The sequence below is a fragment of the Phocoena phocoena genome, chromosome 14, assembly GCF_963924675.1.
Source record: "Phocoena phocoena chromosome 14, mPhoPho1.1, whole genome shotgun sequence".
Taxonomy (NCBI): Eukaryota; Metazoa; Chordata; class Mammalia; order Artiodactyla; family Phocoenidae; genus Phocoena; species Phocoena phocoena.
Genome location: NC_089232.1, coordinates 11,175,654 through 11,190,329, shown reverse-complemented (window position 1 = coordinate 11,190,329; position 14,676 = coordinate 11,175,654). Strand labels below are relative to the sequence as shown.

At 35.6% G+C, this 14,676-nt stretch overlaps 1 protein-coding gene across 1 annotated transcript in view; it reads left to right on the top strand.

The window, feature by feature from the left end:
- The window catches only part of ANAPC1 (anaphase promoting complex subunit 1), a 100,237-nt gene that overhangs the window by 43,867 nt on the left and 41,694 nt on the right, over nucleotides 1-14,676 (top strand). Inside the window, exons 21-27 of the mRNA XM_065890960.1 lie at nucleotides 2,491-2,569; nucleotides 2,967-3,003; nucleotides 3,085-3,155; nucleotides 5,054-5,232; nucleotides 7,513-7,727; nucleotides 9,148-9,266; nucleotides 12,628-12,899. Of these exons, the coding sequence (XP_065747032.1) occupies nucleotides 2,491-2,569; nucleotides 2,967-3,003; nucleotides 3,085-3,155; nucleotides 5,054-5,232; nucleotides 7,513-7,727; nucleotides 9,148-9,266; nucleotides 12,628-12,899 (972 nt within the window). The remainder of the gene's footprint in view (nucleotides 1-2,490; nucleotides 2,570-2,966; nucleotides 3,004-3,084; nucleotides 3,156-5,053; nucleotides 5,233-7,512; nucleotides 7,728-9,147; nucleotides 9,267-12,627; nucleotides 12,900-14,676) is intronic.

Genomic DNA, 14,676 nt, shown 5'->3' with positions numbered 1-14,676 from the left:
AAGATTAATATATGTATATTTAAGAAACTGTCAAGTGTTTTTCAGAGTATATGTACCATTTTACATTTCCACCATCAATGTGTGAGAGTTCCAGTTTCCCTGCATCCTGGTCAATGTTTGGTATTGTCATGATTTGTAATTTTTGTCATTCTGATAGATGTGTAGTGATATCTCATTGTGGTTTTAATTTGCATTTTCTTAATGGCTAGTGATATTTTGAGTATTCCTACATATGAGGTTTTGTCAGATCTATGGATTTCAAGTATTCTTTCCTGTAGTTTGTCATGTTCCATTGTTCTGTTAATGTCTCCTTTGTGAAGCAAAAATGCTCAATTTTGATGAAGCCAGTTTATCCAGTTTTTTTTCTTTTATGGATCGTGCTTTTGGTGTCATGTCTATAAATTCATTGTTTTAGGTCACAAGGATTTTCTCCGCTTTTCTTCTAGATGTTTTACAGTTTTATGTTTTACATTTAGATCTATGATCCATTTTGTTAATTTTTATAAGATGTGAGGATTATGTTGAGATTTTTATTCCATTTGGATGGTCAATTCTTTTAACAGCATCTGTTGAAAACACTATTCTTTCTCTTTTGCACTTTTATTAAAAATCAGTTGACCACATTCTTGTGGGTCTGTTTCTAGACTTTTTATTCTGGTCCATTGATCTGTGTTGTGGTCCACACACTCTTGATTACTGTAGCTTTATAGTAAGTCTTAAAATTGGTTAGTATGACTTTTCTTTCCATTACTTTTCTTTTTCAAAATTGTTTTAGCTATTTAAATTCCTTTGCCTTTTCATTTAAACTTTATAATCAGCCTGTCCATAGCTACAAAAAATCCTACTTGCATTTTTAAAAATAAAATAATTTTTATTTTTATTTATTTATTTATTTATTTGCAGTACGCGGGCCTCTCACTGTTGTGGCCTCTCCCGTTGCGGAGCACAGGCTCCGGATGCGCAGGCTCAGTGGCCATGGCTCACGGGCCCAGGTGCTCCGCGGCATGTGGGATCTTCCCAGACCGGGGCACGAACCAGTGTCCCCTGCATCGGCAGGTGGACTCTCAACCACCGTGCCACCAGGGAAGCCCCAATTTTTATTTTTAAAAATTAATTCATTTTGTTAATACATAGTTAATCCAAGATCAGACCCTCAGATAGAACCAGAGGGTGTTGGCAAAGGTGAGTTCCTTCACACTCCTTTCTCTTGGTTCCTCTACTGTAGTAGCCTGCCTACAGGTCTTTTGTGGACCTTTCTGGATATGGAGCCTTCCCAGACTTAGAAGAGAACCAGATCTTTTGTCTCCTCTCCCAGATGGAGTATATGAATGTCCTTGCTCGCCACCCATCTTTTCCTTTACTCTGCATTCTGCTTTGCTTCATGTTGAGAAAGTCTTCAGAACCCCCTGTGGCTCTGAAATTGACACGCAGAATGGTAATCTGCTTTTTTAAAAAAAAAAATGCTGATAAAATATACATAACATAATATTTATTATTTTAACTATTTTTAAGTGTACAATTCAGTGATGTTAAATACATTCATAATGTATTAAGAGCAGCTTAATCCCAGAACTTTTTCATTCCTTGCTGCTTGTGTGGAAACATTCAGGTGAAATCACCAGATATATTGGTCCTGTCCAACTCTGCTGAAATGGGTTAGACTCAGTGTTATATCTACCCAAAAGGGAGCTAGAGAAATATGAATAAGCCAGAGTTGTTCAGCCTCCAACTTAAATAATAGTAGTCAGTTTGTAGATATTCATATTATATCTTTGTTAGATATGGTGTCAGCTAGCTTTAGGAATATATCATTTGCAGTGCTTGTATTGGTTTAGAATGTAGGACTTGAAGATCCTCCAGCATTGTGCTGAAATTTTAATAAGATCATGCTGCTACTTTCTTTCAGAAAAAAAAAAAAAAAGCTGCAGGCATAGATCTTAGTGGTAGTAGCAAGTATTCAAACGAGAACTTTGAAGGCCGAAGCAGAGAAGGGTTAGGCCTAGAGGGGTAGAGAGTTAGGGTGTACCTCACCAAAAATGACCCAAATGTCAATCAGTTTATAAGTAGATAGACAAAGGTTGGTACACCTGTATAATGGAATACTTGTCAGCAGTAAAAAGAAACAAACTACTGATACATGCAGTAACGTGGATGAATCTCAAAGGAGTGCTGAGTTAAAGAAGTAGGGCACAGAAGACTGCGTGTTCTGTGACTCCATTTGCATGATATTGTAGAGTAGGCAAAATTTAGGGAGAGAAAAAAGATGCATTGTTTCCACTGCCTGGTGTAGGGGAGGGAGTGGATTGACTCCAAGGGGCACCAGGGAACTTTTTGGTGTGATGCGGGCATTCTGTATCGTGTCTGTGGTAGTGGTTATATGATTGTATAACATTTGTCAGAACACAGAGCTGTACATTTAAAGTGGGTGACTTTTCCTATATGTAATTATGCCCCAATAGTTTAAAAAATGTTAACTTTCTCCTTATGCAGAGTATTGCACTCTACATACTTGGTGATGAAAGTTCTGTTTCTGATGAATCCTCACAGTATTTATCCAGAATAAGTATAGGTAAGTCTGTCTAATGTTAAGCTTCCCCAAACAAATTTTTATAGATGTTGATATCAGAGTTGAAATTAAAAAAATTAAAAATTTTCCAGGTGTACTTCAGAGGCCATGTCTTGCTTCATTTTAGAGGTGACATAATTGCACCGTTTTAGTCTGGAGTCCACATCTGACTTTTAGAGACCAAGTTTGCTTAAAATCTAACAAATTTTACATTTTCAGTGTGGCTAAAAAGGACTGTTTTAGCCCCAGGGAAATGATTATACTTTCCAGCCTGCCAGAGTACCGCTTATTATTTTTTAGCATTTGTTTATTAATGAATTTTTATTTGCAAATGTTTTCTACATGTTATGTGTTTTCTTTACCAGGATAACTATCAAAATAAAGTTTCGTTTTGTTTTAGCCCCACAGAAGTCACAAGCAGAGCAAGAGGAGAACAGGTGACTTTTATTCAGATTGTGCTTTTACACAGTCTGTTTGATAACTTCGTGTTTAATAACTTCATGTTTGTTCTCTTATAGGTTTAGTTTCAGGCATTCTACATCAGTTTCTAGTCTAGCTGAGAGATTAGTCGTCTGGATGACTAATGTAGGTAAGGTGGTCTTTGTTACTTTTCATGTGTCTTTGAAATCCTTTCCCTGGGCTTCCTTCCTAAGTAGGCCCTGCGTCCTCAGAGCTCACTAGAGCTGGAAGGCGTGAGAAGGGAGGGCCTCTCGCTCTACAGAAGGATCCCACAGGATGGAGATGATGGCCCATCAAGCCACCCTTCCTTTCCCTGACAGTCTCACAGCTTCCCTATACTAATAACTGGGCTATCAGAAATGAGTATTTCTGGCAAAATCTAAAAGTAATGTGTAAATATTTCAGGGTATGCTTTTGAATGATACAGGCCAGGGATTTTATGCACCAAGAAGCAGATTCACCTGGGACAAGGGAAAGGAAGGAAAAGAGTTTATTCTCTCTTCCTAAGCCTGTGCCTTTAGGTTTTAAGCTGAGTAAAATACTAAAATTTCCTATAAAAATGAACTAAAATTTTTAAAAAATATTACTGATATGAAAATGTAGAAAAGGAGAAAGTTATAGAGTAGTATGTTAGAAGGTAATGCTTTAATGAATATCACAGGATGTTTCTGAATTCTTATTTAGGGAATGTTCTGAATGACTTAGTTTTTCCCTGTACTTTTGTGTATGCTTCCTTGACAATTGCAATAATTGTCATATAGTATTATAGATGAGACACTTATGCTGAAAATATGAGTTCTGTTCATTTGTATAGTACATAGCATTTAACCTCAATAATTGATCGACTTTCTATATTAATAAATAATGTATAATATTACAAAATTTAGAAAATTATCACCGAAGAAATTAATTAACCTGAGGATTTGAAGTTTTTTTAAATGAAATATGGTGTACATATAAGAGTGTATAAAATGTATTTAGAGAATAATAATAAAATGAACATTGATGTCCTGGTGACCCACCATTAGAAATAAAACATTGCCAGTGTAGTAGAAAGCCCTGTGGATCTACTCCTGTATGGCCTCCCTTTCTCATACACCCATCACTAGAGGTAAAGTACCTGTACCGTACCCTACCTAAATTTTGTATTACCTTCTGTCATTTTTTTTGAGTTTTTTTTTTTGAGTTTTATCACTTCATATATTGCTTAGTATTGTATGTTTTTTAACTTTATGTAAATAGATATAAATATAAAGATTTTTTTTACTATCTTATTTTCTTCACTCAATATTATTATTTAAAGATTCATCCATGTTGACTCACGTAGCAGAAGATCATTCATTTTCACTGCTGTATGATCTACTGCTTGAATGTATCACAACTTATTTATCCCTTCTATTGATGATAGCAATTGGGCTCTTACTTCCCTTCCCTTTTTTGCCATAATGAAACATTACTAATGAATAATTTAATGCTTATGTCCCGGTGCCGTGTACACAACTTTCTGTATGTCTGTTGATGGACCGTAGGGGTGGACCTAACTCTACGTGCTGAATGTTTTCCAAAGTGGTTGGACCCGTATACACCACCACTGGCTGTGGAAGAGAATTACTGTTGCTCTACATAGTTACCAACTTGGTATCGATTGACTTTAATATGTGTCTGTCAAATGAGTGTGAACTTTTATTTTCTAGTGGTTTTAATTTACATTTCCCTGATCACTCATTGGACAGAGCATCTTTTCATATGTTTATTGACCATTTGAGTTTCCTCTTAGGGAAGTGTCTTTTTGTCCTTTGTGTTTTTCCTATTGGATTGTTTGTCTTTCTCTTAAAATTTTTAGGAATTTTTTGTTTAAAAGAAAATTTTATACTCATCCCTGAGGTCAAGACACTGGTCTGGTAGTAAGATGAATAAAATCAGTTTCTTGCTTCTTTGTTAGGATAGAGTTTACTAACTTCACTCAGAGAATAATTGGGACAGTGGTAAGTCTAAGTGAAAAATTTTCTCCCTTCCTTTCACCACAAGGTTTCGCTTTAAGAGACTTGGAAACCCTTCCCTTTGGAATTGCTCTTCCCATCAGAGATGCGATTTATCACTGTCGGGAGCAGCCTGCTTCAGACTGGCCAGAAGCTGTTTGCCTCTTGATTGGGCGTCAGGATCTTTCCAAGCAGGCCTGTGAGGGAAACTTGCCCAAAGGGAAATCTGTGAGTATCAATATGGAAAGTCCATATTCAGATTTAGCCTCAATAAAATCAGAGTAGAAATGTTCTCCGTTTTCCTTTAAGTCTTTTTGCAAGTGTGTATATCAGATTATCTTTTATATTATATGCTAGATACGGTTTAAAATTGGACAAATCTTATTAATTGTAAATCGAACATGGGAACAGATTTTGTGAATGCTCTGTTTTGCCTGGACCTTTCTGTGCCTTGAGTCAGGACAAGTGCCGAGTCAGCAGAGCAGCTACCATGACTGATTCCCTGCTTGGACCATGTTAGTAATTAACTACTTTGTAATGATTATGTGGAAATAGGGAGAGCACATAATGTCCTGAATTTGAATAAATTATAACTATTTTCTCCTTCATACTTTTTTGATGTGTTACATTTCTTAAATTTAACCTTTTACATAGGTGTAAATATATCTTTAATCACATAAAACTGAAGCCCCAGGAAAAAGGTTTTTTTGCAGGGGGGGCACTAAAGTTGTTTAGAAGCTGTCTTAATGTTATCCCTCCTCAAACAGTGCCCTTCATCAAATGTTCAAATCTGTTTTTTTTAAGAATGGGTCCTTAGACCCTACAAATAGAAAGTGAAATATATCGTTATCCTCCTTTCTTTTTAAAATCAGCCTCTTTTAAAACTTAAAAATGGAACTTTGAAAACTTCTTCTAGAACTCCAGTTAACTTAAAAAAAAATGGTAGCACTGCATTTACTCTAAGGATCAAGGAGGATTCAGGGATGGTTATTCCACCCCTGGTGACTTTGGTACTTTATGTCTCTGAGAAAACAGTGCAGATTTGGCTCATCTCTTATTAACCTTTGAACCAACACATAATAATCAATTAATAATCAATAACTGTTCATAATCCACATTAGATCTTAGGCTATTAGCGCTTCTTCAGAGACTGTTATCAAAATTTATTCCCAACATCAGAGTTGTATAATGGATCTGTGACAGAAGCAGTTTCCATGGGGGATCCCATCTCCAGCAGGGTTGTACCGGCACATCTGTGTTTTAATCTGCACTGAAATAACAACTCTTAGTTGAATTAGCATTTGGCTTGTTTTAAACAGAAAACCAAATTTTTTTGCTAATAATATGGTTATCTTTACCTTGACCAAGAGAAGTCTTTAGCATTTATAGACCTCTTTTATTACTGTGAGTGAGAACATCATTAGCACTAAAGCCAAATGGTATTGATAATTATTCATTTATATTTATATGTCATTTTAAGTAATTCTGGCTAAATTAAATTTGTTCAGTTATTTGAGGTTACATTTTATAACTCGTGTCAAATTTATCAGCTATTTGGGTCTGTATCTTATTGCTAACTCACCTATTAGAATGTAGCTTCTTTTAAGATTAGATATTCCATAGGAATTATAGTAAATTTTTATCAACTAAAGTCAGACTGATTATCTAGTCATATCTACCTTTATTCTTTTTTCAGGCTAATGTCCCTTACACATTAAATGTTGCAAAACTTTAGCATTTCACCTAGGAGTTAATCTTTTGTGAAAGGAGTTAAAACTCTGAGAGAAAATGAGATTTCTGCTATTAACATCTATCTTAAGGTCTGACTGAATTATTTGGACTGGGAAGGCTCATAGTAAAGTACATGCTGAGCTTATGAGGACAGACTGATACGCAAGGAATTAACTCTCCTCACTTGTTTTGCTTCATTTAATCCCTTTCCTTTTAAGAAATAGTTGGAACATACTTAGGAAAAAAAAAAGTGAAAACCAACCATGATTTATTCTATTTAAAGTACAGAAGTGAGAAAGTGTTGTCTGACCTCCTCCAGCCCTCGGTTTATATCCTTCCAGGTTGTTTTCTTCTGCTTCTATTAATTAAAGACAGTATTTAAATTGGTGTTGGTTCTTTAGTGTGTGGGGTTAATATTCCGTTTGCAGTAATTTGTGTCCTTTTTGGAATATTTAGGATATAGTTAAGAGTTTTACAGTTTATTTAGAATATATCTTTCAATGGAATCAGCCTCCCGACTATTGTCGTAAGTTGAAAGCTTTCCCCTTGGCTCAGTAAAGAATGTTTCCAAGTGGGCAATATAATTATACTTAAAAATATATATATTTTTAGGTTAGAGTCCCAGTATGTATTGGGAACCCAAGCCAGCCCTGCTTTGGAATATATTTTTTCTCTGCACTGATGTAGATTTGGTACCTCATCCTGTGTATCCTCATGTTCAATAAGTGTGTGTTGGCTGGTTTTTAAATTAGTATTACAACCTAGTCTGTTACTCAGGTGCTCTCATCAGATGTTCCTTCAGGAACAGAAACTGAGGAGGAAGATGATGGCATGAATGACATGAATCAGGAGGTGATGTCACTAATATGGAGTGAAGACTTAAGGGTGCAGGATGTGCGAAGGCTTCTTCAGAGTGCGCATCCTGTCCGCGTCAATGTGGTGCAGTACCCAGAGCTCAGTGACCACGAGTTCATTGAGGAAAAAGAGAACAGGTAGAGGAAAACATGAACTGCTGTAATTTAAGTAAAAATTTAAATAAAACATTAAGTACTGCCTCATTTTGTTCAACTGTAAGAATAGGCATGACTGTAGCATTCACACCTCACAGAGTTTCTCTGGGAATCAAGTCGGTCATTTCTACACGGTGCTTAGAACACTGCCCAGTACACAGTAAAGCTCGATGCAGTCAGCGATTATTATCAGAGTTCATTGATTGTATGATGCTGATTTTTTTTTGTACCTTTTACTGTTTCTGAAATCAGATTATGTCTTTCAATCTGTAGGTGTTTGTAGGTGTTATGGTTTAAATGGCAGTGTTTTTTCTTTTTTAGTACCTCATGAAATAGTGCTGCATCTTAAAATCAGTGGCATCGTAAATGGAAGGGGGGAGATATACTGTCTTTGTTTTCACTATTATAATTTTGTAGATTATGTATAATGTTTCTGCTAAACATGTTATGGAATGTAGTCTGCTGGCCTGATTCTAAATTTCCCTGATTTTAAATTAATGTGGAACAGTGTTCCCAGAGAATCTTAGGACAGCAAAATTTTCCTCACCAATGAACTAGAAAAGCAGCTATATATATTTACAGTTAGGGAGAGAGGGTGCTTGTGAATAACTTTGTCTGCAGAGAGGATTTCAGCCTCTGGTTAGCCTCAGAAGGAAGAGGGCTGTTTCTCTGTCTTCAGATGTAACTTGTGTTATGTGTTTCCTGGTTATGAATGCCCCTGCTTCCACAATTTCTGTTTGATGCCATTTATTTTAACATAGAAACAACTTAAAAAGTAGTTTATTAGTTTCAAAGTATAGCCTGTAGAAGCCATTTTAACCTTGAACATAGTTGACATATAGTGCTATTAGTCCTAGAAGTCCTTACCATCAAGTAAATGAAACTCCTGTGTTTCCTGGAGACACCATGAAATCCACTGACCTCCAAAACAGGGACTTCCTTTTTTACCTTGTGTGCACCCATGGAGGTGGTGCTTGGGCTATATTCACAAAAAGGATGAGAGGAGGATCCCAGCTAAACTGATAACAGCACAATGAGGAAACCCAACAAATACGGTATTTTCCTCTGAGAGGGTTAGCATCGTTTAGAGTAGAATTATAGATTTTGCTTTTTGAATACTTAGGGAGAGTTGGCTTGGTTTATAGAACAGCTGGTTTTAATTCAAAGCAAATATGAAACAGAAGAAAGAAATGTGTCTCCCCTTTAGAGTTTCTGATGGGAGTAAGAGTATTAGAATGAGAACAACCGTATTTAGATGACTCAATCAAGACTTTGTATGGATTTACTTCAATGTGGCTTCATCTTACACAGCACTGCTGCTTTTGAAATACTTGCCTACAGATTACATTCCGGTTTTTTGGTTTAAAATTTTTTCACATGTTGGTTTTAATTTTAATTATAGATTGCTCCAGTTGTGTCAGCGAACTATGGCTCTTCCAGTAGGACGGGGAATGTTTACGTTGTTTTCATACCATCCTGTTCCAACGGAGCCATTGCCTATTCCTAAGTTGAATTTGACTGGTATGTTAAATTCTGGGCTCAGTGAGAAAGGAAAATGGGTATATGTTTAGTGGAGTTGTTTTGAATCATTGTAGTTAAAACCAAAGAAATGCTCTATCCCCCGTGATTTTAAATATTTTTAATAGCTACTGTAGTGATTATTGTTAATAGCTACTGTAGTGGTTATCAAAGCTCAAATAGCAAATCAAATTAAACATTGAGGGAAGTAGAATATAGCCCATTACTAAATTTTGTTTTTAGTGAGACCATTTCAAGATATAAAAAGGCACTTGGGGAAGTTTAGAAAGATACTATTGAATGGTGAGATTATTAAACTTTAAATAATCTTAAAGTCAATATGTAAAAATATTTAGTCTTAAAATGTCTTGTTATGTCTTAGTATGAATAGATGATGCTTGTACAAAAACAAGAAAATATACTAAGCAGAAAGAAAAAATGGTCACTCATAGTAGTCCCAACTTGTTAGAGTTCACTAGTGTTAAATAACACTTTGGTTTATTTGTTTCCCAATTTTATTTCTCCATTTTATAATTTTATATTTGTTTATCAGAAAATTTAAACCTGTTTTAGAAATTGTTTTTAAAAATTTACTATATAGTGAGTGAGCATCCTTTTATATCTAGCATATATAAGTATACAATTATGTATATGTATTTTATACACATTTTTAGTCAACAACTTCATTTTTACTTGCTCCAGAATATTTCGCTTAATGGAATATAGTTTATATAAACCGCCTGGTATTTTTGGAAATTATTGTTTTTTGCCATTACAAACGTATTGCTGGGTTATATTTATCTTATATCTTATCAGCAAGATTTTAAGACTGATGTAACATATTGTCAAATTTCCCTTCTGGTTGGTTACATGAGGTTTTACTTCTGCCAGATATAAGTGTACTTATTTCCCAACCTTACTGATTATAATGGGTTTTATAGTGCACATCCACCTGATCTGGTTTGAGTGTATACTAAATGTGACAGTTATATACAGTTGAAATTGTTATTGAAAATCCCTTAAAGTATATAGTATACATGACCTGTACAAAACGTTATGTATGATACATACAGTAGTGTATAGGATGTAGTATATGCAAATACCATTCCACCATATTTTAAGTTACATAATTAAAAAACCCAGGGTCCCACTGAGATTTGTAAAGAGCTTGTGTTTTTAGCAGCATGCAGAAAATGAGATCGGCTAGTGAAGAACACATTCCCGTATCCTATATCACACCCTTTCTGGAGCCATAATCTCATTGACAGGCACAGCAAACAGAGTTACCTTCAGTATTTTAATTGTTCTCTCTCTTAGAGATAAAACAGCTATGGCAGAATCAGAACAATTAGTGAATCTTGATGGAGGGTACTGTGTATAGGTGTTCATTTTATTAGTCTTTTAACTGAGTGTTTTCATATAAAAGGTTTGGGTTAAAAAAAATCTCATGCAAAATTGGCAAATGTTAAAATGTATTAAATCTGGCCGGTAACGCCTGGGTGGATGTTAAAAAGTAAATGCATGGATCATTGTCTCTTTTTTTCTGAATGCATTTAAATTTGCATGATTTAAAATGTATTTATGACATTGATGCAAAGTTTTATTCTTTTAGTCACTCTGGTAGGACCCCCTCCCAGACCAGCACTGACCCCCACCAAAAGTTGATCTTGTTTTAATAATAAATTCATTTAGGAAAAAAACGTTCACTTTAGTTCCTTAACTGACACTGGTTTGGCCTATTGTGCTTTTGTATGTAATTATTCTTATTGAAGAAAATTTGCTTTACCCTTTGCCTTTTATTTTCTCTTGTGTATAAAAATTATGTCTTATACATATGTTGAATTGTTGTTTTAGAAATTTTACTTGCTTTTTCATTATTAATCTCTCTGCCCTTTTTGAGAAAGTAAAAGTATAACTCACGAACTTGTCACCAGTGTGGTGCTATCACAGACCAGCATTTGAGTTAGCTCTTAGGTACAAAAAGCAAATGGTAAATACAAATTTATTTTATGCTTGTGTCTGTGTATGTGTGTGTATGTGTATATAGACTACAAACAAGACACTATGCATCTAATTAAAATTTACATAACTTTCAGAACGCCTTTAAAACCATATTTTCAAACCTCTAGCGAACTGTATAACTGTATGCAATACAGGAAGTCCCTACATGTGAACAAGTTCCGTTCCGAGAGCACGTTCATCAGTCCAGTTTGTTCGTAAGTCCAACAAAGTTAGCCTAGGTACCCAACTAGCACGATCGGCTACACTGTACCAGCTACATCACTGCGGCTTTGATGCTTGCTTCTGGACATCCTGGGCTTGAAATAAAGATACTGTGCTACTGTACTCTACAGTACTGTACAGTAAAGTACACGAAAGCACAGCCACTTGTAGAGGATGCACACACGTGACAGCATACGCCAGACGTGCGAACTAACTTACGGGATTGGACACGTGAACGCACATTTGCATCTTTGAAAGTTAGCAATTTGAAAGTTCGTATGTAAGGGACTTACTGTATTTAGAATATTTATTTTAAATAGTCATCCATGACTTGAGCTAATACAGAATATTAAAAATATAGAGATAATTCAGTATTTGCGGGTACGCAGTGTAGTCAAAACACTCAAGAAAAGGCGTTCAAAGAGAACATACCATCATGAACATTTAATTTATACTGTTCTTAAATAAGTTGACCACAAATTTAAATTTAGTGAATACTCTTTTATGGTTCACTGGGTAACTCAAGTGTATAAGATGTTTTTATATAGGTATCTTTGAATGCAATTTGGCATTTTTACCAATAGTGTGTAGTTAGATTTCTATATCATATAGAGAGGTGTATAGATAAGAGATAGAGCAAATTTATAAAGCTCCTTGTCTTTTTTAAAAACAGTCATTTTTCTGTAACGTCCAGAGAAAAAGATGGGATGGCACATTTGAAATTAACATTGTTGTCAATCACATGTTGGAATTGTTATTCATGTAGTTTGTGATGTTAATTTTCATCTTAGTTTTCGGTGAGCTTCCTGCTGTTTGAAAGACAGATTTCAAAGCAGTGGGTATCCTAATCAGATCTGTACACAGTTAAGTTGGTATCAGTTATCTTATTGTAGTCCCATATATATTAGCAGAAAGGACAGTGAATTATTTTATACAGTTAAGGTTTTTCTACCTTGCATCAAGTTTGACTCACATGTATAAAACTTTAAGTATGCATAGTAACCTAACATCATTACAGGTATTATGGGGTTAAGGGTTTTGAATGTAGAAAAGTGATCTCTGTTCTCAAAGAATCTAAATGTAACAATTTTGGTTTCTGAATTTTTGTTCTCTCAATTTTAAATTTTGTTTGCCTGAATAGGGCGGGCACCCCCTCGGAACACAACAGTAGACCTGAACAGTGGCAACATCGATGTGCCTCCCAACATGACCAGCTGGGCCAGTTTCCATAATGGTGTGGCTGCCGGCCTGAAGATAGCCCCTGCCTCCCAGATTGACTCAGCCTGGATTGTCTACAATAAGCCCAAGCACGCCGAGTTAGCCAATGAGTATGCTGGCTTTCTCATGGCCCTGGGTCTGAACGGGCACCTTACCAAGCTGGCTACTCTCAATATCCATGACTACCTGACCAAGGTGAGAACTTGTGCTGCCAGCTCCTGGCGTTGTGCCTCCCCTGGGCTATTACAGTAGCTCCTAGTTGTTCTGTTTGCTCTTCTTCAATCTTGTACCTCTAAGTGCATTCTTCTCGTAGCAGGCAGAGAAATCTTTCTAAAGTGTAAGTTGGAATATATCGCTTCCCTGGTCAAACTGTTCAGTGATCTTCCATTGCTCTTAATGTACATTCTAGGAGCCTGTGTGATCCTACTCACTTCCCCAGCCTTACTTTGTGCTTCTCTTTTCCTTGCTCCCTATGCTCCAGCCATAGAGACTGCTTGTATTAGCTCCTTGGCCGACCAAACTCTTTCTCTTGGCATAAACTTTTCCACTTCTATGCCATAAAAGTTCACCCATGTGAAGTACACAATTCAGTGGTTTTTATTATATCCACAGAGTTGTGCATCCATTGCCACTGTTAATTTTAGAACATCTTCATCACCCCATGAAGGAACCCCTGCCTAGTAGCAGTCACTCTCCGTTCCCCTTTCCCTCCAGCCCCTGGCAAACTGCTGATGTACTTGCTGTCTCTATGGATTTGCCTACTGTGGACATTTCATGTAAATGGAACCAAACAATATATGGTCTTTTATGACTGGCTCCTTTTGCTTACTGTAATGTTTTCAAGGTTTGTCTATGTTGTACCATGTATTAGCACTTCATTCCTTTTTATTGCTGAATAGATATTCATTGTATGGATATACCGTATTTTATTTTTCCATTCATCAGTTGATGGATACTTGAGTTACTACTACTTTTTGACTATTATGAATAATGCTACTATGAACATTTATATACACATTCTTGTGTGGATGAATGTTTTCATTTCTCTTGGGTATATTCCTAGGAGTGGAATTGCTGCATCATATGGTATCTCTTTGTTTTAAAGTTTGAAGAACTACCAAATTGTTTTCCAGAGTGGCTGCACCATTTTGTAATCCCACCAGCAATACATAAGGGTTCCAATTTCTCTGCACTCTTGCCAACACTTGTTATTATCTGTCTTTTTAATTATAGTCATCCTAGTAGGTGTGAAGTAATATCTCAGTGTGGTTTTGATTTGCATTTATTTCCCTGATGGCTAATGATATTGAACATCTTTACATGTGCTTATTGGTCATTTGTATGTCATCTTTGGAGAAATGTCTATTCAAATCCTTTGCTTATTTTCTAATTGGCTGTCTTTGTTGTTGAGTCGTAAGAGTTCATTATGTAATCTGAATACCAGTCCATTGACAGATCCATGATTTGCAAAAATTTTCTGCCGTTGTGTTGTCTTTTGACTTTCTGATGGTGTCTTTGAAGCACAAAAGTTTTAAATTTTGATGAAGTCCAATTCATCTACTTTTTCTTTGGTTACTGTGCATTTGATGTCATATCTAAGAAGTTACTGCCTAGCACAAGGTCACTTGGATTTATATCTATTACACCTCTTTCACATTGTATACAGAAGATTTCATCTGGATTCATATGCGTATGCTCTTTTGTATCTAATATCTATTACATAGATTTACACCTATATATACACCTATTTATAACTGGCACTGTAGGGCAGTGAAGAATTGGAATCAACAATGTAGTCAACTACAGTGATGAAATATTCACAAAACTAAAATTTTCCTGTCAGCAAAATATGTAATAGCATAAGTTTTCTTCTAAGAGTTTTTTTTTTTACTTTTAGTTACATCTTAGTTGAAGTTAATTTTTATGTATGATGTCAGGAAGGGGTCTAATTTCATTCTTTTGCAAGTGGCTG